At 38.4% G+C, this 26,774-nt stretch overlaps 1 protein-coding gene across 12 annotated transcripts in view; it reads left to right on the forward strand.

The window, feature by feature from the left end:
- MAP7 (microtubule associated protein 7) overlaps window positions 1-26,774 on the forward strand; it is a 149,692-nt gene that overhangs the window by 30,869 nt on the left and 92,049 nt on the right. For 3 of the 12 annotated variants that reach the window (XM_072720153.1, XM_072720172.1, XM_072720183.1), the window contains exon 1: window positions 19,410-19,614. The exons of the other annotated variants lie outside the window; for them this stretch is intronic. In XM_072720153.1, coding sequence (XP_072576254.1) covers window positions 19,596-19,614 — 19 coding nt within the window. In that variant the 5' untranslated portion in view covers window positions 19,410-19,595. Of the gene's footprint in view, window positions 1-19,409; window positions 19,615-26,774 lie in introns of those variants that run through there. 12 annotated transcript variants of the gene reach the window in all.

Here is a 26,774-nt window from a genome sequence, read left to right on the forward strand (position 1 = left end):
TGTCTCTAGTTCAGAAGTGTCATGTGGGGTCTCTAGAAAAATCGATGTTTCCACAAGTTTGGTGTCATGTGCTCACTGTTCTCATCCTTCTGACCAGCTATCTTGTTGCCTTGGCAACTCTGACTACGTTTTCACAACTATAATTTAGAAAATAGATTTTAAATCTTCAGGAAAACTCCTGGCAGAGGGAACTACGTTTTCCCTAGCTTTTGGTAAAGAACACACTGTTTTAGTTGAAAGTAGCATTCATTTAGTTTTAAATGCTGTTATTCTGAAATAAATGAGAAATTCCTGAGATGTCATATATGATTCAATATTACTGTGTGCTTTAATTACAGATCAGCTTCTTTATCCTAATATACATAGCTATTAAAAAAAATCCTTTAAATTCTTTTCAGTCTTGTTTCAATTTTCAAAAAAATTTTTTTACTTCTGCAAATGATTCTTCCATACGACCATACCCATTTGCTTATTCTTTTCCTTTTTTAAAAAAATACCATGTTTTTTTTTAAGATTTTATTTATTTATTCATTAGTTTTTTTTTTTTTTAAGATTTTATTTATTTATTCATTAGAGAAGCAGAGACAGGCAGAGGGAGAAGCAGGCTCCCTGTGGGGAGCCTGATGTGGAACTCAATCCCAGAATCCCAGGACCACAACCTGAGTCTAAACCAGATGCTCAACCACTGAGCCACCCAGGCACCCCTATTCTTTTCCTCTTTTTTTTTCTTTTCCCCTTAATCTTAAAACCATGGGGTGCTCAAATAGTTCCTCTGGGGTGCCTTCCCCACTCCTAGTCTGGCTTTGTATTCCAGTGTGCTAGCAGTTTTTAAGTTGACTATCCTTAAAGCATATACATTCATCCATGGTAGAAAAACAGAGTGCCACAGAGGTCTGCCTGCAGGATTATCAGGGTCCTTGGGTAAGAAACCTGCCTTTACAGAGCATTGGAATGACACGGGAATCCTCTACCATGTACTGTTGCCAAATGAATAGCGCAAAGAGGTAAAGTGAGGCTATAGGGCTTAAGCAAGAATGGAAAAGGAGACGGAATCAGTATTAGAGATAAAAGACCAGATGTTAATCATTATCTTCTGGTAATAGCAACTTAACCATACCTTTCTCTAGTTGAAGATTTATAAGTTGTTTTTCAGGACATAAGTGAATTGACACAATTTCTTCTCAGTACAGCAGAGATTGATTACCACCCCCCACCCCGACTCCCTACATGTGAGGGGATGAATTCTGAAATTCCATGAAAAAAAATACAGTTTACCTTTGAAAAGTAAAGAAATGGCCATAATTTGGAACCACTTCTGGGGCACCTGAGTGGCTCAGTGGTTGAGCTGGCCTTTGGTTCAGGGTGTGATCCTGGGGTCCTGGGATTGAGTTTTGTATCAGCCTCCCTGCTTCTCCCTCTGCCTATGTCTCTGCCTCTCTCTGTGTGTCTCTCATGAATAAATAAATTTTTTTTTAAATTTGGAACCACTTCTAATGTTGACAAGGGAGATTAACACCTACTAGAGCGTTTATTCCTATTAAAATAAAAAATCTGAAAAAAATTGCAGAAAGAGCAGTGGTGAAGATAATCATAGTTTCTGAGGGGATGGACAGGCCACTCCTAAACTGAAAAACCCATAACTCTATAATGTATTATTTATCATAGCATATAAGACCTTAATTAAGACATGCCTAGCATGACACATAGCAAGAATCAATAAATATTTGTGGTTTAACTGGAAGAGACACTATTATTTTAAAAACAAGTAGCATTTCACATTATTAATAATCTTTTCTTTGAGCATATCCTGTCTATGAAATAAATGTAGAATCATTATTTGCTTCTGCTACATTTGATGATACAAAAAAAAGAAAAAAAAAAAACATAAAAGACTGCCAAAATAGTGTCACCACCATTTTCAAACTTGAAAAAGTGACTAAAAATGTGAGAAGTTAATACTTAGCATACAGTTTCTTCATGGAAATGCTTGTACGGGAATATTATCTAGCAGCTACTGAAAACTTTAAAAAGGGATTTTGAAAATGAAATCAGTTATAGAACCTTGCCTTTTGTGAAATATGTTATAATTATTTCAGTATGAACATAATGTGAAAGTAAATAAAGTATAAGCTGCCCTTTCCCCATAAGACTTGTCTTTTTTGAGACATTTTTTTTGGGAGGCCTGCTCCCAGAATAAATATGCCTCTAAACCGGACTTCTCAGCAGTCCACATTAGCATATGAAGTGAGGGCCTGGGTTTTTTTGTTTTTTTGTTTTGTTTTGTTTTGTTTTTTTAGTGATTCAACTTAAAACATCTTTTCTGATATCACTGACAACTGGAATACAGAAAATTATGAACAAAAATAGTCTCTATGCGTCTCTTACTATTATTGCCTAAATATTTTAAATGTAACGTATGTTTTTTTTAATAAGAAAAATATTGTGAGACACTTTTGCAGAAAAGGATTAAAATTGTTTTTAAATCATCTGTAATCTGACCATTTGTACATAGCCACATTAACATTTTGGTAAATATTACTCTGGCTTTTATAAACTTTGTGTGTGTATCATTGCATATGTGGCTTTACAATGTGTTTTCTTTCCACTTAGTGTTAGAAACAGTCTTCTAGAACAGTTATGATATTCTCTTGTTTGGAATTTGTCAACTTTATGGATAAAGAAATGATGGCTTATTGTTTTAACCTGCAATTCTCTGACTACTGGTTATGTTATACATTTCTTATCTACTTGTTAGCATTTTTCTTCTGTGAATTACATGTTTATTGCATTTTCTATCAAGGTGTTTATCTTTTTTATAAATAAAGGACACCTACATTTTTTTTAACTTATTTATTTATTTATTTATGATAGTCACACAGAGAGAGAGAGGCAGAGACACAGGCAGAGGGAGAAGCAGGCTCCACGCACCGGGAGCCCGATGTGGGATTCGATCCCCGGTCTCCAGGATCGCGCCCTGGGCCAAAGGCAAGCGCCAAACCGCTGCGCCACCCAGGGATCCCAGGACACCTACCTTTTTATGGTTATGTGTTCTAGATAATTTTCTCCTTTTAGCATTTGAGATTTAATATTGTTATATAATTTTGTTGTTTTGAAAATGCTGATTTCAGAAAGCTATTTCAGAGAGTTGATTTGGGAGTGGTCATAGGTAGTACAGTAAGAGCCACACTAGTGTAGTTTCAGAAACCCAAGTGTGACCCATCAACTATAAACTCATAAGCTCTGAAGGATGTGGTGAATCCTCCGTCCTGAGCTCCTGCCACGGGACACACAGCATCCTCAAAGCTAGGGCAGGATTAAGCCAGCTCAAATGCATTCAGCCTGCTGCATCTAACTCTAACTAGGTCAGTCTGCAGTGGCCCTGACAGACGGTGGGGCTATTTTCGTCAGTGTTTCTTCCGCCTACAAAAAATTAGAATTGAGAAAAGCTGCAGATGCTTCCCATATGGTTGCTATTATTGAAATTATGTGCAGAGGATTTAATCTGAAAAAAGCAAAGTGAGTACACTCAAATTATTTAGAGACCTAAAGGGCTGTCAAGGAGACTTCCAGCTATCAAACCAGTGATGCTTCTGTTCCAGGAAGTTGGCTTCATCTTTGTGGTGGCCTCTCTTCTGTTCTTGTGACTGTCAAGGAGGGAGCCTCTTTCCTCTGTCGATGATTTTGTTTGTCTCCTAATACAGTACTTTCTGAAGGATTTGAATGCAATTTTTACCCTTTTTCTCCCCTCCCCAAGATTTTTTTTCCTAAGAGACATCTAGCATTTTGCATACTTTGGGGCGTTTCCCATTGACCAGTAAGCTGAGCAGATAGCTGCCCCAGTTTTTCCTACTTCCAGGAAGTAGAGGATTTTCTTTCATTTGCAATCAGCTGTCCTTTTCCTTAGAGCAATTTAGACATAGCAGTGAGTGGGCTGTGACGGTTTATCACTCTAATTGGTCCATTAGATGTACTTGATGTTTCACAAGATTCTAGGGAGAGGAAAAAAATGTTCATCCGCAACAGACTTTGTGGAGCTCACTAATGGAGTTTAATATCTATTTTTGCCATCTGTAAAAATGCATTATGGATTCACATTTTAAAGAATTAAAACTATAGTGGTATTGATCTTATATCATCAAATTTAGTTACCTTCTATTAAGGCAATCAGGTGACCTCTGAATATGAATTCCACTACATTTCCGATCAGTGTGCTTATCCCAAAATGTTTGACCTGCAAAGAGAATTTACTACTACACTGTTTTCATTTTATGAGAAATGCCATGCTGAAACAATATCTTTTGTCTTTTTTTTTTTAAAGATTTTATTTATTTATTCATAAGAGACACGAGAGAGCCAGAGACATAGGCAGAGGGAGAAGAACATTCCATGGGAGGAGCCTGATGTGGGACTCGATCCCAGGACCCCAGGATCACGCCCTGAGCTGAAGGCACATGCTCAACCACTGAGCCACCCAAGTGCCCCTATCCTTTGTCTTTTAAAGAGAATTCTGCAATCATATGACTTATAAAAATACTGTAATAACTTTTGTAAAGTGTGTCCCAGATTAATAAATACTGCCAAAAAAAAAAAACAATCCTTTGTCAAGTAGGTTTAGGAGACCCTTACTCCCAAATTTTACTTGCTTACTTTACTATAGGATTCCTCAAAAAATTTAATATAATTCCATGTGTTGTAATAACTCAGAAGAGGAGACACAGCTCCTACCATTTCCAAACGTATTTACTATCAGAACTCCACTTTTTGGGAAGCATGACTCAACACCCTCTTGATAAATCCTGGCCACGGTGTAAGCTTTTAAATAAGCAATTAAGATTATCATTATGATTCATAGCTTAAGAAGCATTTAATGTAGTTAAATTTCTCTATTTCTTAGTATTTATAGGAATATAAATATCTCAAAACATGTTATTTTGTGCAGGTATTGGTAAAGAAAGAGAACTTTGATCAAAGATTTGGTAATTTAGATAAGAAAGCATTAAATAAAGAAATACATAGGATACTTGAATGACCCTTTTAAGAAAGAGAAGAAAATGGGGAGAGGTATATGAGATTCTTTTCTTCAGTTACAAATGGCTCAAACCATCGTAGCATTAGGTAAGCCATGCTGGGGTCCAACTAAAGAAGCTTTTTACTTCATTTAAAATCATGATATTTCACTCTTTAATAAGATGATATTTAGTTTTTATTTTACTTGAGGAAAAGTGTGAACCTGTTTCTTTTTGGTTTTGTGTTTAACAACAGCGCCAGTTTCTTAATACGGTTTGAGCTACCAAATATGAGGCCTGCCCTGGTCCTGGGAGAGAAGTGCTGAGCTATTAGGGATGGATCTTTTAAGGTGTAGCTTGAGCTGAGAATATGAATCTGAAGTCAGTTGATGCATGGCGTGGGGAGATTGCTTCCTGAAATTCCCCAAACTCTTCCCTTCCTGCTCCCAATAGGAAAGACTCCATTTCCTTTTGCCACACAGGGCCAACTACTTTCACTCTCAAATTGTACTTTGCTCAATTTTCTTATTTACTTTTGGCCATTTTTATTAGTTCATTGAAGTATAGTTGACATACAATATTACATTAGTTTTGACAACTCCCTACATGATGATGTGTTTACCACAAGTGTGGCTATCATCTGTCACCATACAACACTGTAACATTACTATGACTATATTCCCTCTATAATACCTTTCATCCCTGTGACTTTCTTTTTTTTTTTTTTTTTAAAGATTTATTTTTATTTATTTATGATAGTCACAGAGAGAGAGAGGCAGAGACACAGGCAGAGGGAGAAGCAGGCTCCATGCACCGGGAGCCCGACGTGGGACTCGATCCTGGGTCTCCAGGATCGCGCCCCGGGCCAAAGGCAGGCGCCAAACCGCTGCGCCACCCAGGGATCCCTTTTTTTTTTTTTTTTCATCCCTGTGACTTTCATACTGTAATTGGAATCTTGTACCTTCCACTCCCCTTCACCCATCTTGCCCAGCCCCCAGTGCCCCCCTCACCCCGGCGAGCATCAGTTCTCTATATTTTTGGGTCTATTTTTGTTTTTTGTTTGTTTGGGTTTTTAAAAATTCCATAAATAAGTGAAATCATATGCTGTTTGACTTGTATCACTTATCATAATACCTTTGAGTATTGCCTATGTTGTCACAAATGGCAAAATCTCATTCTTTCTATGGCAGAATAATATTCCATTGTATGTATATAGCACATCTTTATCCATTCATCTGTCAATGGACACTTAGGCTGCTTCCATATCTTGGCTATTGTAAATAATGCTGCAATGAACAGAGGTGCATATATCTTTTCAAATTAGTGTTTTCATGTTCTTTGAGTAAATAATAGTGGAATGTGTGGACCATACGGTATTTCTGTTGAGGAAACCATCAACAAAACAAAAAGGCAACCTACTGAATTGGAGAAGGTATTGCAAATAATGTATCTAATAAGGGGTTAATATAAAAAGTAAATAGGTTCTACAGCTCAACACCAAAAAAAACAAATAATCTAAGAAATAGAGGACCTGAATAGACCTTTTTCCAAAGAAGACCTATAAGTGGCCAACAGACATATGAAAAGATACTCAATGTCAGTAATCATTGGTAAAAGTTACCATTTTAAAAAATATCATTAATGAATAGGGATTCAGTGACCTTGGTTTAATTTTTTTCATGTAGTATCTAACCTACAGAAAAGCTGAAAAGTTACAAGAAATTACAAAGAATTCTTATGTGCCCTTCACCCAGATTTCCTGAATGTTAACATTTTGGGAGATTATTTTGAATTATTTCCCTCCCAAAAAACAAGCACAGTCTTTTATATAAACTATATTACATTTCTCAAAATTAAGAAATTATCACTTATACCATACTGTTGTCTAATCTACAGACCTTATTCATATTGCACCATTCGGCCCAATGATGTCCTTTATAGCAAAAAGACAATCCAAGATCATTCACTGTATCTAGTTGTCATGTCTCTACTCCTTAGAGCCTTTCTTTGTAGTTCATAATGTTGATGTTGCTGAAATACTCAGTTATTTTGTAGGATGCCCCTCAATTTGGGTTTGCTTGATAAGTTTCCTCGTGTTTGGATTGAGGTTACATACTTCTGACAGGAATGCCACGGAAATGATATCTTGTCCTCAGTGTATCCTGTCAGGAGCACATGTTGATTTGTCCCAATCCTGGGGATATTGTCCTCTGTCACTCTGTTAAGGGAGTGTCTGCCAGGTTTCTCCACTTTTAATTACTAATTTTTGTTATGTCATTAAGTATCTTATGAGACTATATGAATATTCTGTTCTTCCTCGTATATTCACCCATTGGTTTCAGTATCAATGATTCTCATCAGTTAATATGTTAGTTGCCAAAAAATGATTCTCTAATTCATTGTACCCTCTACATTTATTAGTTGGCTTTCTGCTGTAAGGAGGAGCTTTCCTTTCTCTCTTATTTGCTTATATCAGTGTGGACTCAGGAATATTTAATTTATTCTATGGATTGTAATGCTTTCCTCTAATTATTTTTGCTCAAATTGTCCCAGATTTAGCCAGATCCCTTTCAAGTTGACACTTGTGTCCATTTTTTTTTCTCTATTCATTCATTTTAGAGAGAGAGAATGGAGGAAGGGACAGGCAGAGAGAGAGAAGGAGAGAGACTGTTTCAACCAGACTCCCTGTTGTGGGTGGAACCCAACATGGGGCTTGATCCCACAACTCTGAGATTATGACCTGAGCCAAAATCAAGAGTTGGATGCCTAACTGACTAAGCCACCCAAGTGCCCCAACATTTGTGTCCTCTTGATCTGTCCCCATCATTCTTAGAGTACATCCTCACTTTCTGGAACAAGATGTTCCAAACTCATGTTGCACTTTCTTTGACTCAGCCTTCGAATCAGCCATTTCTTCAAGGAGCTCCAGTTCCTTTCAGTGAAGAAATTATATTTTAAAAGTTGTGCTCATTACTACAAGCGCATCACTGCTTTTAGACCCTGTTAGCAGGCAGAGCTAAGGAATAAGCATATGAAATAGGTACACACACTTCTAAAATCTGTATATACACATACTCAGTGACCTTTGTTTTTAATGTAATGGATTTATTTTCTCTCTAGACCATGGAAAGAACACTAGAGTAGGAGTTTGTAGATCATAGTCCTCCTTTTCAGCTTCTTCTCTGTTAAAAATTAGGAAATAAAAATAAATGATTTTAAAGAAAATGCCATTTCTGAAATTCTATGATTTTATGAAATTAATATTTTATAGATACTGTGATACAGTTTTTAGGAAGCCAGAAGAGTACCTAAAAAATTTCAAAGTCACTAAATTACTAGAATTTAGGGGAACCCTGGGTGGCGCAGTGGTTTAGCACCTGCCTTTGGCCCAGGGCGCGATCCTGGAGACCCGGGATCGAATCCCACGTCGGACTCCCGGTGCATGGAGCCTGCTTCTCCCTCTGCCTATGTCTCTGCCTCTCTCTGTGTGACTATCATAAGTAAATAAAAAATTAAAAAAAAAATAAAAAAATAAATTACTAGAATTTAGATCTAGAAGATACTTTAAAAAGTACATAATTCGGGGGCACCTGGGTGGCTCAGTCGGTTGAGCATCTGCTTTTGTGTCGGGTCATGATCCTGGGGTTCTGGGATCGGGCCCCACATCGGGCTCCTTGCTCACTGGGGAGCCTGCCTCTCCCTCTACCTCTCTCTCCCTTTGTGTGATCTTGCTCACTCGAAAATAAATAAATCTTTTTAAAAAAATAAAAAGTACAAAATTCAGCTTCCTCATTTTACAGTAAGATACCTAGAGCATCCACAATGACAGAACTAATATATTCTTTGCTATCTAATACAGTAGTTGCCAGCCATCTGAAGCTATTGAGCATTTAAACTGTAGCTAACGTGACTGAGGACTTAACTTTTAATTTACTTAAATAGTCAAGCATGGCTGGTGGCTACTGTATTGAACAGTGCAACTCCTGAGAGTTAAGGACTTCCCCCCGTGTCACAGAAGTACTAGGGGCAGAAGTTAAGAAGATCCCTTTTGATAATGCATACCAGATCAACCTAAATATATCCTAAACCTTTCATAGTAGCTAGTTGATACTACAACTTCTGGCATAGGGGCACTTGGATAGCTCAGTTGGTTAAGCATCCAACTCTGGGGTTTGGCTCAGGTTATGATCTCAGAGTAGTGGGATGATCTCAGTAGTTGTGGGATCGAGCCCTTCATCGGGCTCCATGCTCAGCACAGAGTCTGCCTGTCTCTCTCTCTCTCTGCTCCTCTCCCTGTTCATGCGTGCATTCTCATTCTTTCCATCTCTAAAATAAAAAAACATTTTTAAAAAACTTCTAGCATATTAATTTTGTAGTAGATTATTTTTTCTTTGTTTTATTTTTATTTATGATAGTCACACAGAGAGAGAGAGAGAGAGGCAGAGACACAGGCAGAGGGAGAAGCAGGCTCCATGCACCGGGAGCCCGACGTGGGATTCGATCCCAGGTCTCCAGGATCGTGCCCTGGACCAGAGGCAGGCGCCAAACAGCTGTGCCACCCAGGGATCCCTGTAGTAGATTATTTTAAATCCCCAAAAATTCAACATGATGGTCTATAACAATACATTATTATATTTAAAAGAAAATTTAAAGACCAATAACAAATCAAGAAAGTTGACTTGTTTTCAGAAGTTATTGTAATTGAGAGTAATAGCTGTCATTTGAGCACACATTCTGTTTATTTTTAGTGGAAATGATTTTGCTGAACAATCTAAAATGCTACTGGTAACATATTTAAATAGTAATACTTTCTTCAAAAATGCTAATCCCCTTGTAGGTTCAATTATACTATTTATGTTTACAACCTTTCTTAACGCTATATCAAGATTTTTGTTTGTTTGTAATGAGAATATGCAGTGTGGTTAAATAGTAACTGTCACTCTTGTGTTGAGTTTGGAAATTGGTAACACCTTTCAGGAAATTATTTTTGGTGCTTGGTATCAAGCCTTAAAACTATTCTTACCTTTGGCTAATAATTCCTCTTAAAACCTAATCTATAGCTAAAGCTTTATATATAAAAATTTAGTGAAGAATTGGAATAACTTGAATGTGCAAGGAGATGAAAATAAGCATACTTGAAATATCTGTGAAGAATTTTTTGACATAGAGCTAATTACTAAAATTTTAGACCAAAATACTGCATAGAAAGTAATCTATACAGAATAGTTTATGTAAAATACAGGAAAACAGTGTGATCACATCTCTAATCACACTGACACAAACTTTACCTTCTGTTACATCTTCCAAATACAAAGTCTTGATTCTTTTCCTCACACCTCTTTGGTTCTCTGTCAGCTTGGTCTCAATAAATGTTCAACCCAATGCCTGAACATCCTATTTATTCTGCCTTTCTATCTCCCCCACATCTAATGTATTAGCAAGCTCCGTTGGCCCTCCCTCCACACTGCATCACATCTGCCTCCTGATGTCTGTCTCCACTACCATTCATGGTCCAAATTACATTTGCTCTCCCCACATTCTAACATCAGTGACTGCTTCTACACTGGCCCTTCCCTGTGTACCATGATCCCCCCGCCAGGCTCTGTACAGCAGCCAGAGTGACCTTTTACAGCTATGGATCAGCTGGCACTATCTGCTTAAAGCTTTTGTCTGGCCAATGACTTTTCATTGACTTTGGTATAAAATCCTTGTTACAGGCTACAGTTCCCCACTTTTCTTCTTTCTCACCACATTTTCTCATTCTCTTGCTATTCATTACTCACTCTGACCTTAGGACCTTTGCACCTTCGTATTAACTCTCCATCTCTATCTGAAACCTCTTTTCTTTTTTTCTTTTTTTTTAAATTTTTTATTTATTTATGATAGCCACAGAGAGAGAGAGAGAGAGAGAGAGAGAGAGAGAGAGGTAGAGACACAGGCAGAGGGAGAAGCAGGCTCCATGCACTGGGAGCCCGACGTGGGATTCGATCCCGGGTCTCCAGGATCACGCCCTGGGTCAAAGGCAGGCGCTAAACCGCTGCGCCACGCAGGGATCCCTGAAACCTCTTTTCTTGACTTTTGGACTCACTCCACCTGCACTGCTACTTCCTCAGGAAAATCTTTCTTGACTCCTCACTATCTAACATCTCCCTACCCAACCCCGGTATTATTTTCATAATGTGGATCTTATTTATCAGCCTATTATCTCATATACTGTCTATACATCCACTGAATGGAAGAGTCTTGAAGGATGCCTGGCACACCACAAGCACCTGGTAAACGAATGATCTAGGGAATGAATCGCTCCTATCTCTGAGGTTGCGGTGAAAGGGGCTCTGTTTCCAACCAAAGATAAAGAAACTCCACTCCAGGAATTTATCCTGCACACATTGATATTTGTGTAACAATATGGGCAGCATTATGTATAACACTGAAAAGCTGGAAATAACCTAAAGTTTGGGAATTTGCTACATAAATTATTGTGTTTTCCTGCATTCTAGTTTTGGGCAACCATTAGTACAAGTGCTTTAGAAACATAGCTGTTGATGAGGAAAGATGTCCAGAACATAAAACATGTTCCAAACCATTATGTGAAGATCCCATTTTTGTATCCTCTGCCTAAATATAGTATTTCCAAAAAACCCCTGCAGAAACGAATACTAAAGTATGTACAGTGGTTATATCTGAATTTTGAGAATGCAACTTCTTTTAAATGTTTTTGCTTATATTTTCTGTTTTCTACACTTCTTGTTTACTGTCTAATTTATTATCTTTTGAAAGTCACCCCCCCCAGTACTGCTAAAAATGACCCAAATACTGGAGGCCAGGTCATTGCAATTTAATATGCTTCCTTGAGCTTCCGCTGCACACAGAGCCTTTCATGGGATAGACAGATAAGTCTGATAACTTTTCCCTCCTGTGGTGATGCTGCCAGAGGAGTGTCATCAGCTTATTTGTGGCCTAGGAGAAGGACAAGCACTTTCATATGGGAGAAACAGGGTAGGTTTTATGTGGGATGAAGGCATTTTCATTGGCTCTTAAAGTATTTAGAAGATTTGACAGATGATTGAAGAGACAAACCCTATGGAAAGAAGAGTGAAGTAAAAGAAAGAAAGGCTAGAAGCAAGGAGAGGGAAGGAAATCATGAAGCATGCTAAAGGGATAACAAATGCAGCCATTCTGTAAAAGCAGGGGCTATCTAGGGAAGTGTTGGGAAGCAATTCTTGAAGTCAGTGGAAGTACCTTGCAGTGGCCTATATTTGGCAAGTAACTGGGAGACATGGTAGGTGTTTGGGGGGCGGGGATTATAAGCAACTAGAGCTGGTTTTTCAAGCAACCAATCTGATAGTTCTTAGGTACCAAAGGGGAAAAACTGGCAGTGTTGAGACCTGTCTGGAGGCTGGAGGTGGAAACAGTGGTGAGGCTGGTTGAGCCTAGGCTGCTTGCCCAGTATGTCAAATAGGCTGCTAAACCAACTCTGTTTAATTGGAAAATACCACACACTACATGAATGCTCTTACTTCGTAGTGACTTGCCACAGTGTCATTAAATCTCTTATATAGTCTGGCCATGTGTGTAAATTAGGTTATAAGATAAAAATTTGTATTTTGGATGTGTACTTTCTCCATTCTCCCACTTCATTATGGCATTACTGGTGCTCCTCCTTGAGGACAGTATAATGTCTGAGGTCAGTGGATGGAGGAGAAAAGAGTGAATAATCATAGGTTGGAATATACAAAAAAGGAAACCTCAAACTGTGTCTTTTTTTTTTAAGTGAAAGGTATAAGGTGTTTTGTACAAGAGTTTCTTACATATACAGACAATATATTTTAGTTCCCTGAAGTAACAGAGACATTTCAGCCCCAAATTCTGAAGGCACATACCTGAAATACTACATTGGTTTTGGGTTGAAGAAGTTAGTAAGTCTCTCTTTTAAAACCAGGTCAAGTCCCTTAACTTTATCTTCTACTCTGACTCAGGACTTCAGCTGTCAGGCTCTTCCATTAATCCTCCACGTCCATGAAATCCCCTCTGAAACACATTGTAGATGCAGAAATTTACAACAAAAGATGGAGAGCTGAGATCATATTTGATTACCAATCACTCATGTGGAAGTGGGCATGTTTGAGAAGTTACACACATACACAAAACAAAAACAAACAAATATGTTTGAGAAGTCACATACATACACAAAACAAAAACAAACAAAAACACTTGGAGAGACAGTAGCTTGGCAGAAATTCTTTTCCTTCAACAAAGCAATTGACCCTTTCTAGCAGCTTCAGCCCCAGTGATCCAGACTGGGCAACTTGACTTTGCTGAAATATTTAGTAAGAAGCAATATTTAGTTGCTCCAAGCATAAAACAGGTAAATAACTTCATGTAGTTATCCCTAAAGTACTGTGCCTTGCAGCAGGGCCACAGAAAAGCTGATGATAGCTGGTGATGTGACTGTAGTGAGGTAAGAAGAAAATTGAGACGTTTAATCACCAGGAAAATGAAGATATCAATGTAAAATAGGAGTATCTCTTCTTAGTTTGGTAAAAAGTAGAGTTTTGGCCATTCCTGTGAAGTGTAGACCAAAAGGAGAATTGCTTCAGCAATTTGAGCTCAGCACAAAGGACTCCAGGGTTATATGAATGTGGACTTTGAGAAACAAACAAGCATGTTGTATTTCTTTAAGGAAAACATTCCTATGTGGAATACATTTTTTACGGAATAAATGAATTTCTCAAATAATCAGCTTGTGTATCTTTTGTCAAGGACTATAAAATGGAGGCTAAACAAGCAGCATCTTTTCCCAGAATCTTAAGATCATGGCCTCTGGGGACTATCCAGAGGAAAAAGAGAATGTAGTAAGAACTTTGGGGAAGGAAAGTAAAACAAAATGCTGGGTGCATTGTTAAGGTCAAAAATAGATTCCTTCCTGAAGGTAACCCTCACTACTTTTTGAACACAGAGGAAATGGAAAAATCAAGAATTAAGAGTAAGAAGGGGATCTGGAGAAACGGACATGCTTCAATACTCCTTGATTGACATTGGGATTAGACACAAGTTGCTATGGGATTTGAAGCAGTCCAGAAATCTTCAGATAAGATCCACCAGGATCAAAATCCGTGTGCAGCAGATAATCTGAATGAACTGGGTCTTTTAATTAATTATATATACCAAATCTGTAGTTTGGTTGTTCAATTAATTATGCATACCAAATCTTAGTTTTAGCTTTTAAAAATTTCAGCAAAAAAAGCCCACGTTCCTTTATAAAGTGAATCTCTACTTTTACTTTTCCAGAACTATAAAGCATAAACAAAATGTTTCTTAGTATTTACCTCTTAAAACAGTAATAGCCATGGTCCCAGCATTTTATATTAAACACTAAATTCTGCCAAACACCAAGAGATTTTAAACTGCACCATTTTGATAGTTGTGATAATCAAATCTAGTATATATGATTGTGTGTGTGTGTGTGTGTGTGTGTGTGTGTGTGTAAAATATATAAAAGTATGCAGGAAAACATTGTAAATCCTAACAGTGAGAATACTCTATAAGTAATTGTGTGTGTTTTCTAGCTGGAGGGTTTATCCTGTCCATGTTCTGTAAACTATTGGTAGAACAACCAGATCTTCATCTATATCTTGCTATATTCATTTATATTTTTGTTATGATATACACCCCTCTACCCCTCTAATGTTTTCTAAGGAGTGCAAAAACAGTGCTGGATCACACAATTTTCTGGAGAATCAAGTTTTGTTAAAGAAATAATAAAGGCAGAAAAGCTACCCAATATCTCATAATCCCATGCAATCCTTGATATAGCTTAAAATTCCCATTTTATAAGAACTCTTTTTTCTGTGAGTAGCCAAAAGTTAAGGAGGAAAACTAGAAAGAACAAGAGGAAGCAAGGTGACAAATTAGCAGATTTGGTGAGAGAGAAAATGCTAAAGACACAAGCTTCTTCCATATTTTACCATGTTAAGATAAGGTGCTCTGTGGTTTTAAGGGTTACAGTGGGGACTCAGATTGGACCAAAAACCAGTGAATCTGCTGTAGATTCTTCAGATTCTCTGCTCCAGAGCAGTTTTCCGGGGCCTCTGAGGGAAGCAGAGGATCAGTGAATAGGAAATGAGGGAGTACGAATGGGAAATGAGGGAATAAACAAAAATGAAGAGGCTGGCTTCTTCAGAATCATCCTAAACTGTTCTGTAGTGGAGTTGCTAATTCACCAACTGTGCCACTGCAAAATATTTACCATACTTTATACTAAGTATATACAGCATACTATATGTATACTATGTAATTTAAACAATAAAGAAATATTTCCCTTAAATGTTTCAGCATTTATGTGTTTATTACTTTTTGGAGCTTACTCTATTTTATTTTTTAGAGATTTTATTTATTCATGTGTTGACACAGAGAGGGAGGCAGAGACAAAGGCAGAGGGGGAGAAGCAGGCTCCCTGCAGGGAGCCCGATGTGGGACTTGATCCCGGAACTCCAGGATTATGCAGACGCTCCACCAAAAGCAGATGCTCAGCCACTGAGCCACCCAGGCATCCCTGGAGCTTAGTCTGTTTTAAAAGTGATTTTCATTTCCTTAACATCCGAATTATTAACTGGCACCTGTGCCTTCATCCATTGGGCAGTATCCTGCATCGATATAGTTTTGGTGTGTGAGATTAGGAATGTGCTGCTTTCTCAGATACTTACTGTGCAGTTACCGTTTGAGATGCTACATCACTGATGGTGCCCACTGCTCCACACACTGGGGCGTACACATCTCCTTGACCCACTTTGTCCTATAAAACCCTTTATTCTCTTTCCTCTCTTGTTAGCATTCAGCTGTTTTTCTGGATGAATGCATCACCATTTAGTTATAAACTGTTGTTCCTAGGGGAAGAGTGGTGTACTGTCTCCACACAATGTCCCCTCCTGTCTTTGCTGCCTGCCTTCTCTCCTCGTGGTACCAATCCTTTCCCAGCAGCAGGCAACATTGGCCTTATGCTTCCTGGGTTCTCAGAAGCATTGGCCTCATGCTTCCTGGTTCTCTACGTAGGGTGCAGATGCTATAGTAGATCTTGGTGTAAGAACTAAGTGTCTAATTCCACAAGTTACTCCTCTTCTGATATCAGAGAGTCCTCATCTGTGAAATTGGTGTGATAATAGCGTCATTGTGAGATTAGACCAGTTCCTATGTGTAAAGGTCCTTAGAACCATGTCTGACATATAATGGATGATCAGGAGTTTAAGGAGTTATTTTTATTTCCTGTGGCATGGGGAGAAAGCAGTCTGTGCTTTAGAAGGCAGATTTTTCTGTTACCCCTTCTCTTTCCCACCTGTCCATCTCAGGTATGTACACAGCTTGATCACAGTGCAGAAGGATGAATGTGATGACATGGTAAGGTACTATGGATAATTTCTGAGGATTTGATAAAAGCAGAGAAGAGGCTTAGGGAAAGTAGCTAGATAAGGGCAAGAGAAGATTCTTCCAAGGAGTGGCGGCATCATGTACAACATTGATGGTGCCTGGAAAACCAAGCAGAGAAATGCAGCTCAGCATAGCTGTATGTAAGGCTGGAGAGGAGACTCACAGCAGGTGATGCTGTGGTTCATGGAGAGCAGGACTTTCATGCCAGGGCCGCTGGAGTTTATGCCAAGAAAAGTGAGGCAATCAAAGAAGTTGCTTGGTTATATTTGCAATCTAGAAAATGTTAGTGTTGCAGCTGTGTCAGTGACTGCTACTGTGGGTCAAGATCGAATGCCATTTGTAGACCAGTTAGGAGACTCATGACAACTTCTTGTCCACTCAAAACAGCTTCTAATCTTCCATCAACTGGAAACAGGTAACTGAGTTAGTTACCTTTGAGTCTGAAATACAAATACATAGGTTGAGGGAGGGAATGAAAGTTTTTTTAAGTTTGCTAATAGGAATTAGGTTTTGTTTGATACATTCCTAGTTCCTGTCTTTATTCTATTTAAATGTGCTGTCAGGTATGTCTTAATATTAATGGAACCTTACTGGATATATGGTTCTGGAATTAGGGGAAGAAATTGATATTTAATAATGTGCCTCAAAAATTTCTTTTTTAAAAAAATATTTGTGAGAGACAGAGGCAGAGACAGGCAGAGGGGAACAGTCTCTCTGCAGGGAGCCTGATGCAGGACTCGATCCCAGGATCATGCCCTGAGCCAAAGGCAGACGCTCAACCACTGAGCCACCCAGGTGCCCCTCAAAAATTCTGTCCTTTAGTTTATTACTGTCTCATGAATGTGGTTGCTTTGGAGAAGCAGAATTGGAGAATTCTTCTAATTTTTTAGACATTCAGGCAGTATTTGAATATTAATCGTACCCTAGCCATTGTACCAAACATGCACAAAGAAGTTTATAAGGCTTGGTTTATGACTTCCAGTCCCAGCATAGTGAACATGGACCTGCCTTTCCTGTAATGTTCATACCATATCCCTCTAGCGGCATTAAAGTCTATTGGGGAAAAAAACACAACAGTGCAATCATTGGAAGACATGGGGGAAATAGTCGTACAACAGGAAAAGATGCCCTATCTAGCTTCCCTACTGCACTTAGCCCTGCTTGGAGGGAAAGCAAGGGGAAAAGAGTACCATTGATTTGAAGCCCGTAGAGCTGTGATTTTTTTTTTTTTTTAAACCAAGGGATACCTTGGGTGGCTCAGTGGTTGAATGTCTGTCTACCTTTGGCTCAGGGTGTGATCCTTGGGTCCTGGGATTGAGTCCCACATCAGGCTCCCTGCAGAGAGCCTGCTTCTCCCTCTACCTATGTCTCTGCCTCTCTCTGTGTCTCTCGTGAGTAAATAAAATCTTAAAAATAAACAAACAAACGAACCAAGGGTCATTTTGCCCCCTTCTCCCTTCCAGGGACATTTGACCAAGTCTGAAGACATTTTGATCATCTTAACTCAGGGTGGAGGTTCTTGTAGTGGTGGTACAGTTAGCATACACAATGTCCCAGAATGCTGCTGTCCCATAATGTCCTACAAAGCTCCCTCCTCATCCCCTGCCACCCATAGCAAAGATTATCCAGTCTAAAAAGTCAGTAGTAGGATCCCTGGGTGGCTCAGCAGTTTAGAGCCTGCCTTTGGCCCAGGGTGTGATCTTGGAGTCCCGGGATCCAGTCCTGCTTCTCCCTCTGCCTGTGTCTCTGCCTCTCTTTCTGTGTCTCATGAATAAATAAATAAAATCTTTAAAACAAACAAACAAAAAAACTAAAAAGTCAGTAGTATCAGGGTTGAGGAGCCTTGCACAAGAGATGTTGTCTCTATGGACTACTTGTAAGCAACCAGTTGGGGAAAATGATGGGACTTAGGCAGCTGTGGAGATGTAAGTAGTCTTGAGTTCTCTGAGCATTAAAAAACGTTGATTGCCAAGTCCAGTGGCACACAAACATCTTAGATATCCTATGTGTCCGGTTTCTTTAGTGGATTAAGTCCTATCAGAAAGGCTTAAAAGGTTTTGTTTTCTTCTAAAAATTGTATTTCTTTTTTTTTTTTTTAATTGTATCTCTTTCTTCAAATTGGTCAATGTTCCTCCAAACTCGTTTATTGGTTTTAATCACAGTATTCTAGCTCCTATGCCACATGTGATTAAATTGCATACAGACCCAGCAAGGACTTGCAGGATATTTTTTCCTGTTTCCCCTCTATGCCCTTAGACAAAAGCCATTCTAAAGATAAGCCTAAGGTAAAATTATAGATGTTGAGTTTAAAGTTTACAATGTAATTTATCACTGGCTTAAAAAAAAAATCAGCATAGGTCCCCAGAATTTATCTAGAAATAATTTCTAAAATTTCCACATTTATATTCATTGATTGTTCCTCTCCTCTGTGGAAGACCTTCAGAATGTCCAAATCTGGCAAGTCAGTCTTTGGGAATCTCCTCAAGAGCCACAAAACTTCATTTCATGCGGTTTTTCAGCAGCTCCATGTCTGTTCTCAGTATAGGGCGTAAAAGAACAGGAGTCTTCTCTGCTTGACTGATCCTAAATGATCGCCTTTTGCAGATGCTTTTGGTATGGGAACAAAATCAGCCATAATCTTCAGGGTTTTAAATGTCATTTTTAATACATCAGGAAACCAAAAGGCAGAAGAGTCTGGGGAAAAAAATAACACGTAGATGGTTTTAGAAAACGGTTAGGTTTTTAAATATGTGCTTCATGCACATCCTGGTTGGGGCCCCAGCTGAATTGGAATCCCTGAGCTTGAACGGATATTTAGCAACCATTTCTTAACCAGGGAAGGCCTCCTCTGCTCCCAGGCCACACCCATTTGTGCTTCACTGGCTCTTTTGAACAGAAGCCATTCTCACTTTTTACTTGGTTCAGTGAACAAGGTTACTGTTTAAAAACAGTGGCTGGGGAGTTGTGGTTCTGAGAACCATTGCCCTCGTGCCTCCCCCAAGTGCATCCCCCAGTGTACCTCAGGCTGTATGAGGCTGAATACTTAGGACGATTAAAAGGGCCCTTCACTGATTATTTGGTGTTTGACCTGTGGAGGAACTCAAAGCAAGGAAGAGGGAGACATGCAGATATGTTGCGACCTATTCAAGAAAGGAGGATTTTAGGATGGAAAACAAGCCGGACTGTAAGTTCTGGGACTCAACATGTGTTTTAAAACTCTGCCTGATTCCTGAATTTCCTTATTCAATCTCTAAACCAGTTTTTAACACTTAAAACAGGCACAAGGGATCCCTGGGTGGCGCAGCGGTTTGGCGCCTGCCTTTGGCCCAGGGCGCGATCCTGGAGACCCGGGATCGAATCCCACGTCAGGCTCCCGGTGCATGGAGCCTGCTTCTCCCTCCGCCTGTGTCTCTGCCTCTCTCTCTCTCTCTCTGTGACTATCATAAATAAACAAAAAAATTAAAAAAAAAAAAAAAAGACAGGCACAAGTACACATTAGAAAATCTTTTGTTTTGTTTTAAAACCGTTTAACTGGTTTTAATGTTCTTAGAAAAAGGAGTGGAAAGCTTAATTAAATGGATTAACCTTTATTATGTTCTATAGATGATGGATTTATACTTCTGTCTTTGTTGTCCTGGAGCCATGTGATAGCTTCTATGAAAATTAGAAGCAAACTATCATTATGCTCCATTTTCCATGTTTCTACTTTTTTTTTTTTCTTTTGGGAAAAGCCACCATGAAATCCCTGACAGTTCCTAGAGTCTTCTTAAAGTGCTGGATCTAGGCCATAGCGAGCCACACACATCGTTATGCTTCTGTCCAGAGAAAATTTTAGTACATAATTTATTGATGATTTTTTTAAACATTTGATACTTTATTATTTTTAAGTAATCTCTAAGCCTAACATAGGGCTCAAACTCACAGCCTTGATATCAAGTTGGTGCTTTACCAATTGAGCCAGCCAGGCATCCCTGATGATTTCTGATGTTCTTAATATTTGTATCTGGATACAAAGAATCAGGAGAATTTGGGGAAATGATTGCTTTTCTATTTAGAGGGGTGGGTATATTTGGGAAGTGCTGTTTTTTCCTGCTTAAAAAGAAAAGTCTTCTCTTGCGTACCTCTTGGTTTCCTAGTTTTTTAATCAGCTGTTGCCTGTATTTTCTTCTTAGAGTTCTCATTAGAATGCTTTTGTTTTCGTGGCATATAAAAGGTGAATCACATAGGCTTTATGGAGAAAAAGCACAGGCTTTCAAGTCCTACATACTACATTTTGGAGTGATTTTGATCCTCCTACTTTCTTCTCTATAAATATCTTGAGCTGTTTTATCAAGTTTAATTTTTAAGAGTAATAAATATTCTTTACTCACTAAATTATTTGTCCTCATATTAAAGATCTTCATTTTCGTAGGTAGGATTTGCAAATTTTATAATAAAAATACATCTGATTTAGGATAGAAATGTTACATATAGTGTCAGTACCCAGGAACCATTGGGAGATGGATTGTAGTGTGAATCAGTGTTTTGCTTTTGTTATTTTAGGAGTATAAGGAGTCAGTGGCATATTAATTAGATATGACTTCGGAACTGGACCTCACTTTTCCTTTTAGCTCTGACACTTAATAGCTCTGTGACATCAGACAAGTTATTTATATTCTATAAGTGTGTTTATATCATTATACAATGGGAATAATCTCTAGTTGCAGGATTATGTGTACATAGAAGTAGTAAAAGGCCTTACTTAATGCCCATTTTCCCAGAAAAAAATTAGTGTTATTAACACCTGTATTAGTTCATTTTCAGTTCTATTTTTTTTTTTAATTTTTATTTATTTATGATAGTCACACACACACACACACACACACACACACACACACAGAGGCAGAGACACAGGCAGAGGGAGAAGCAGGCTCCATGCACCGGGAGCCCGACGTGGGATTCGATCCCAGGTCTCCAGGATCGCGCCCTGGGCCAAAGGCAGGTGCCAAACCGCTGCGCCACCCAGGGATCCCCATTTTCAGTTCTATTAACTCACTTTCAAATTCATTTTGTACTTAATGACTCTATTTTACGGAGATCTACCTTTCTTTGTGGAAAGCATATTTACATATAGTAGTCAAGTATTAAGAGTAGACATAGTTGCATATCTTATAAGCAGTGGTTTTCTTTTTTTTTTTTTTTAAGATTTTATTTATTCATGAGAGAATGAGAGACACACGGAGAGAGGCAGAGACATAGGCAAGATACAGGCAGAGGGAGAAGCTCTCCCTTGGGGAGCCCCATGCGAACTCGATCATAGGACCCTGGGATCATTACCTGAGCCAAAGATAGACGCTCAACCATTGAGCCACCCAGGCATCAGCATTGGTTTTCATAACGAATTATTTGAATGTGATGAAATAAGATTGCTTGAATCAAATGAAATACAGTTATTCAGTAAGAAAATTGGATCCCTATCTCTCCACACTTTCCGTGGCATCCCCTCTGTTCGTTCATGGAAGCCCATACAGCTCTGGGTGCAGAACCTGTTCTCACCATCAGGCTCCCTTGGGGTAACTAGTCGGTGGAAGAGTGACCCCCTCTAAACAAAAACTACTCTCTATAATTACTTGGCCTGTTCTCACTGAGCATTTATCACTTCCTAATGTACTAATGCTTAGAGTCTGTTTTCCCACACTACAACGTACACTCAGTGGCGGCAGGGAATTTTGTCTGTTTTGTTCACCGCTGTAGGCACCTATGACCGTGCCTACCAAGCAGCAAGCACCTAGTCAGTTTATGAAATTAATGCATCAATCCCTAGGTATCAGTAGGGCCACACTCTTTATAAAACACACAAAATAACAAACGAGGATACGGTTTGATATATAAAATAAGAAGTCTCACTGCATGAGAATCTGACAATTATTGCTGTGGCTGATAAAGCACTAGCAGTTTGTTCCAACTTTGGGAAGAAAAGAAAAAGTCAGTGGGAAATGTTACTATCTTCTGTTACAGGTGATTAACTGTGTGCCAAGCAGAACAGAAAACCAAGAAAGTTTACTTCCTTTGTGAAAAATAGTTAAAGTAAGGACTCTAGAGAGATAATTTAATGATAAAATGCCAGGTCACAGGCCAAATAAGCTCCTTCTTCCTCTAAACCCTGGGTGAGGTTCCTACTCAGCTCCACACACTCAGTGGTAATCACAGCAAATTGCCCCTCCTTCACCAGGAATTTTATGTTGTCATATTTTTTAAAAGCTTAAAAATATGTTAAACAAGGCTTTGGAAAAACACTAGGCACTCTCAAAGCTACCTTAAAAATCCGAACTTCTATCAGGAAGATAAAATGTTGCACTTTAGAGTCAAGAGACCAGATTTCCACAATCACCTCTATCTAACACTGTGACCACAGGCAAATCCCATTTAACCCCTCAAGCCTCCATCCCCTACCCTGGCCACAGTCATGCCTGCCCTAATCAAGTTAAGATGGTCAAGTAAGTTTATACGCAAGAAAGTGATTTGTAATCCATTAAGCAGGTTATACAGTGGTACTTAAAGATGAACTAAAGTTATTTCCTTAAATGAAAAATGTAATTGCTTTATGACTGTATATATATTCTGTATTCATCAAAGTAATCATTAATTAGGGGAAGAAAACTCACCAAAAGAGTAAGAAGGTAATGATATATATATATATATATGTAATATTTTTTAATTTAGAAAACACTAGTGTAGTGGTTAAGATACTAGGTTTTAAAGCCAAATTGACGATGGTTTTACCCATGACTTAGCCATATACATTGGACAGATTTCTTAACTATTTTGAGCCTTGGCTTCTGTCTCTGCAGTGGGGAGAGTATTATCTAAATGCAGGCTTACTGTGAGGAATAAATTGAATGAGACAAAGTGCTTAAAGATCTAGTACAGGGACACCTGGGTGGCTCAGTGGTTGAGCGTCTGCCTTTGGCTCAGTGGCTCAGCGTGATCAGGGATCCCAGGATCAAATTCTGCATCGGGCTCCCCACAGGGAGCCTGCTTCTCCCTCTGCCTGTGTGTCTCTGCCTCTCTCTGTGTCTCTCATGAATAAATAAATCTTTTTTTTAAAAAAGCATCTAGTACAGTCTGGAACATAATAGATATTCAATAAATGGCAATTGTTTTTGTAGTTATTTTAATTCCTGTGTAAACACTGAGTATATGATTTGCATTTTAAATCATATAATACCAAACTTTTAAAATATGTTAGCCCTATAACTGTATAAAAATCTGGCAGAAATTCTCTTAGAGAAAATGACCTCTGATTTTCTGTAACTTTTACTTTTCTGAGGCTGAGGATATTGAGATTAAGTGGTCTTTGAAACAAGCATCAGTACAATTGAAGTTTCCAAATACTGTCATTCACTCATCTAAACCTCTTGAAATCTGAGTATATTAAGTGGGGTTTAACTTATCCCTCCAAAGCAAAACACACAGATGTTCATAAGGAAGAGCTTGGGCAGGGGTGTTTCAAGGACAGGAGTTAAAAATTCTCTTTTTGAGAAATGCCTGTTGCTAGTGAATCTCCTGTCCAGCCAGAGTTGCTCAAGTTTAAATGTAAGAATCTGCTGGATATGTTCTAGAAATAAAGTAGAATGAAAGGCTGGGGGAAAACTATAATCAACAAGAAGAGCATCAAGGTAGTAATGCATATTGTCACACAACTGAAAGGTGTTAAAGTCCCAAGATGGACTTTGTATAGTCTAAAATGCACATCATAGGAGCGCCTATGTGGCTCAGTCATTTGAGGGTATGACTCTTGATGTCAGCTCAGGTCATGATCTCAGGGTTGGGAGATGGAGCCCTGGGTCAGTCTCCCCACTCATCAAGGAGTCTGCTTCAGATCCTCTCCTTCTCCCCCTGCCCTTCCCCTCACTAAAACACACATTCTCTCTCTAATAAATAAATCTTTAAAAAAATAAATAAAATGCACATCATATTAAGTCACCAATCCTTTCTCGGAGCATTTCACTGAGTCATTGTCTGGTGAATATTCTCTGAACTGAAGTTTAATACTACATTGCAAGCACATGTATCCTGCCTTGACAATATAATTTACTTTTTTTTTTATCAGAACCTCAAGGTGACATAAATAGATAAATTTCAATTGAACTATAAACTACTTTCAAAACTTAGGTTAAGTTTTTAATATATGGGAATCTTTCTCCATTAAAAGTACTTTTGTGGGGACCCTGGGTGGTGCAGCGGTTTAGCGCCTGCCTTTGGCCCAGGGCGCGATCCTGGAGACCCGGGATCGAGTCCCACATCGGGCTCCTCATGCATGGAGCCTGCTTCTCCCTCTGCCTGTGTCTCTGCCTGCCTCTCTCTCTCTCTCTCTCTGTGACTATCATAAATAAATAAAAAAAAAATTTAAAAAAAGATAATGCCATAATCCATTTCTGGATTATAATGTTAGGTTATGTAAATGAATTCTTAGTATCTTATCATAGAATAAAATAATGTTGCCTGAGCAGCAAGTAACATGTGATGAAAGACCAAGAAGGTAAAGTTAATATTTAAGCTTTCCATTTACTTAATCTGATATTAGCAATGCAAAGTTGTCCTGTTTTTGTGTAACACAAGAGTTATATAGTCAAAGATTAACATTTTTACATAACTTTTTTTAAAAAGATTTTATTTATTCATGAGAGACACAGAGACAGAAAGGCAGAGACACAGGCAGAAGGAGAAGCAGGCTCAATGCAAGGAGCCGGATGTGGGACTTAATCCTGGGACTCCAGGACCACGCCCTGGGCCGAAGGCAGGGGCTAAACTGCCAAGCCACCCTGGGATCCCCTATATAACATTTTATTAACAATTCTTTGAATATTTGAATTTTGTGTTTTCTGGTTACCAAAATACATCATTTAGATATATAAGTATTTAAGTTTAATGTTTTTTTTTTTTAATAATTAAATGCTATCAATATTAGCCAATGATTATGGTCAAGGTAAAAAATAAAACACGTATGTCAATCAAGAATTTTAGTTGGATTAAAAAAAATATTAAGAACTAAGTGAAAGCTGTTTAATATACATGGATTATATCTGTTTATATGTGTAAGTTCTTACATCTCAAACACTTGGAATTTATCATTAAACATTCTCAAGTACATTCTTAAATATTTATATATTTTTTAAAGTATTTTTTACAGATATATGGTGGGTATCAGGAATACAATGAGGCCCTTGTACTGAAGTAGCTCTCAATTGTGTCAATTTTGTGTGGTGTTTTAGACTTCTCATATAAATTATATAATCTGTAACCAATAGCAACTGAGTTAACTATAATCCTATAGGAACCTAAGAAATACACACACCTGAGAATATATGAAATGGAAATGATGTGATTCATCTGGTGTAGAGAAGAGCTGTGTCTTTTCAGGAACTGTTAAAAATCAGTGTCCAGAAGGCTTATAGCAGTTTGTGCTTTTGTTTTTTTGTTTTTTTCCTTAATTTCGAGATGGATCTTGGATTTTGCTTTATTGAGCTGTATGTCACAACACCTAATAAAACAGCAGTTTCACAGCTACTCACAGCAACAGATAAGTTAAATGGCCCACGATGGTGGGTGAGGCTGGATTCTCCCAAGTCAAAGCGCAGGAAATTACAAATTTGCTTGTATAGGCATAACTTGTTTTACTGTGCTTTGCAGATTGCACTTATTTTTTCTTACAAATCAAAGTTTTCTTGCAACCTTGCATCCATCAAGTCTATCAATGCCATTTTTCCAACAGCATTTACTCACTTCATGTCTCTGCAGTTTGGTAATTCTTGCAATAATTCAAACTTTTTAGTCATTACATTTGTTATGGTGATCTGTGATCAGTGATCTTTGGTGTTATTCTAACTGTTTGGGGGCACCAAGAACTGTGCCCACACAAAACAGTGAACTTGATAGTTGGGGGTGATCTGACTGCTCCTCGACCAGTCATTCCCTTTTCTCTCTCCCTCTCCTTGAGTCCCTCTATTCCTTGAGACACAGCATATTGAAATTTGGCCAATTAATGACCCTACAATGACCTCTAAGTGTTCAGATGAAAGGAAGAATCACGTGTCTCTTACTTTAAATCAAAAGCTAGAAGCGATTAAGCTTAGTGAAGAAGACACGTGGCTGAGACAGGCCAAGAGCTAGGCCTCTTAAGCCAGTTAGCAAAGTTGTGAATGAAAAGGTAAAGTTTTTTTTAAAAGAAATTAGAAGTGCTACTCCAGTGAACACATGAATGATAAGAAAGCGAAACTGCTTTAAGCTGATACGGAGAAAGTTTGAGTAGTCTGGATAGAAGATCAAAGCAGCCACAACAATCCGTTAGGCCAAAGCCAAATC

The sequence above is a fragment of the Vulpes vulpes genome, chromosome 1 (genome assembly GCF_048418805.1).
Source record: "Vulpes vulpes isolate BD-2025 chromosome 1, VulVul3, whole genome shotgun sequence".
Classification (NCBI taxonomy): Eukaryota; Metazoa; Chordata; class Mammalia; order Carnivora; family Canidae; genus Vulpes; species Vulpes vulpes.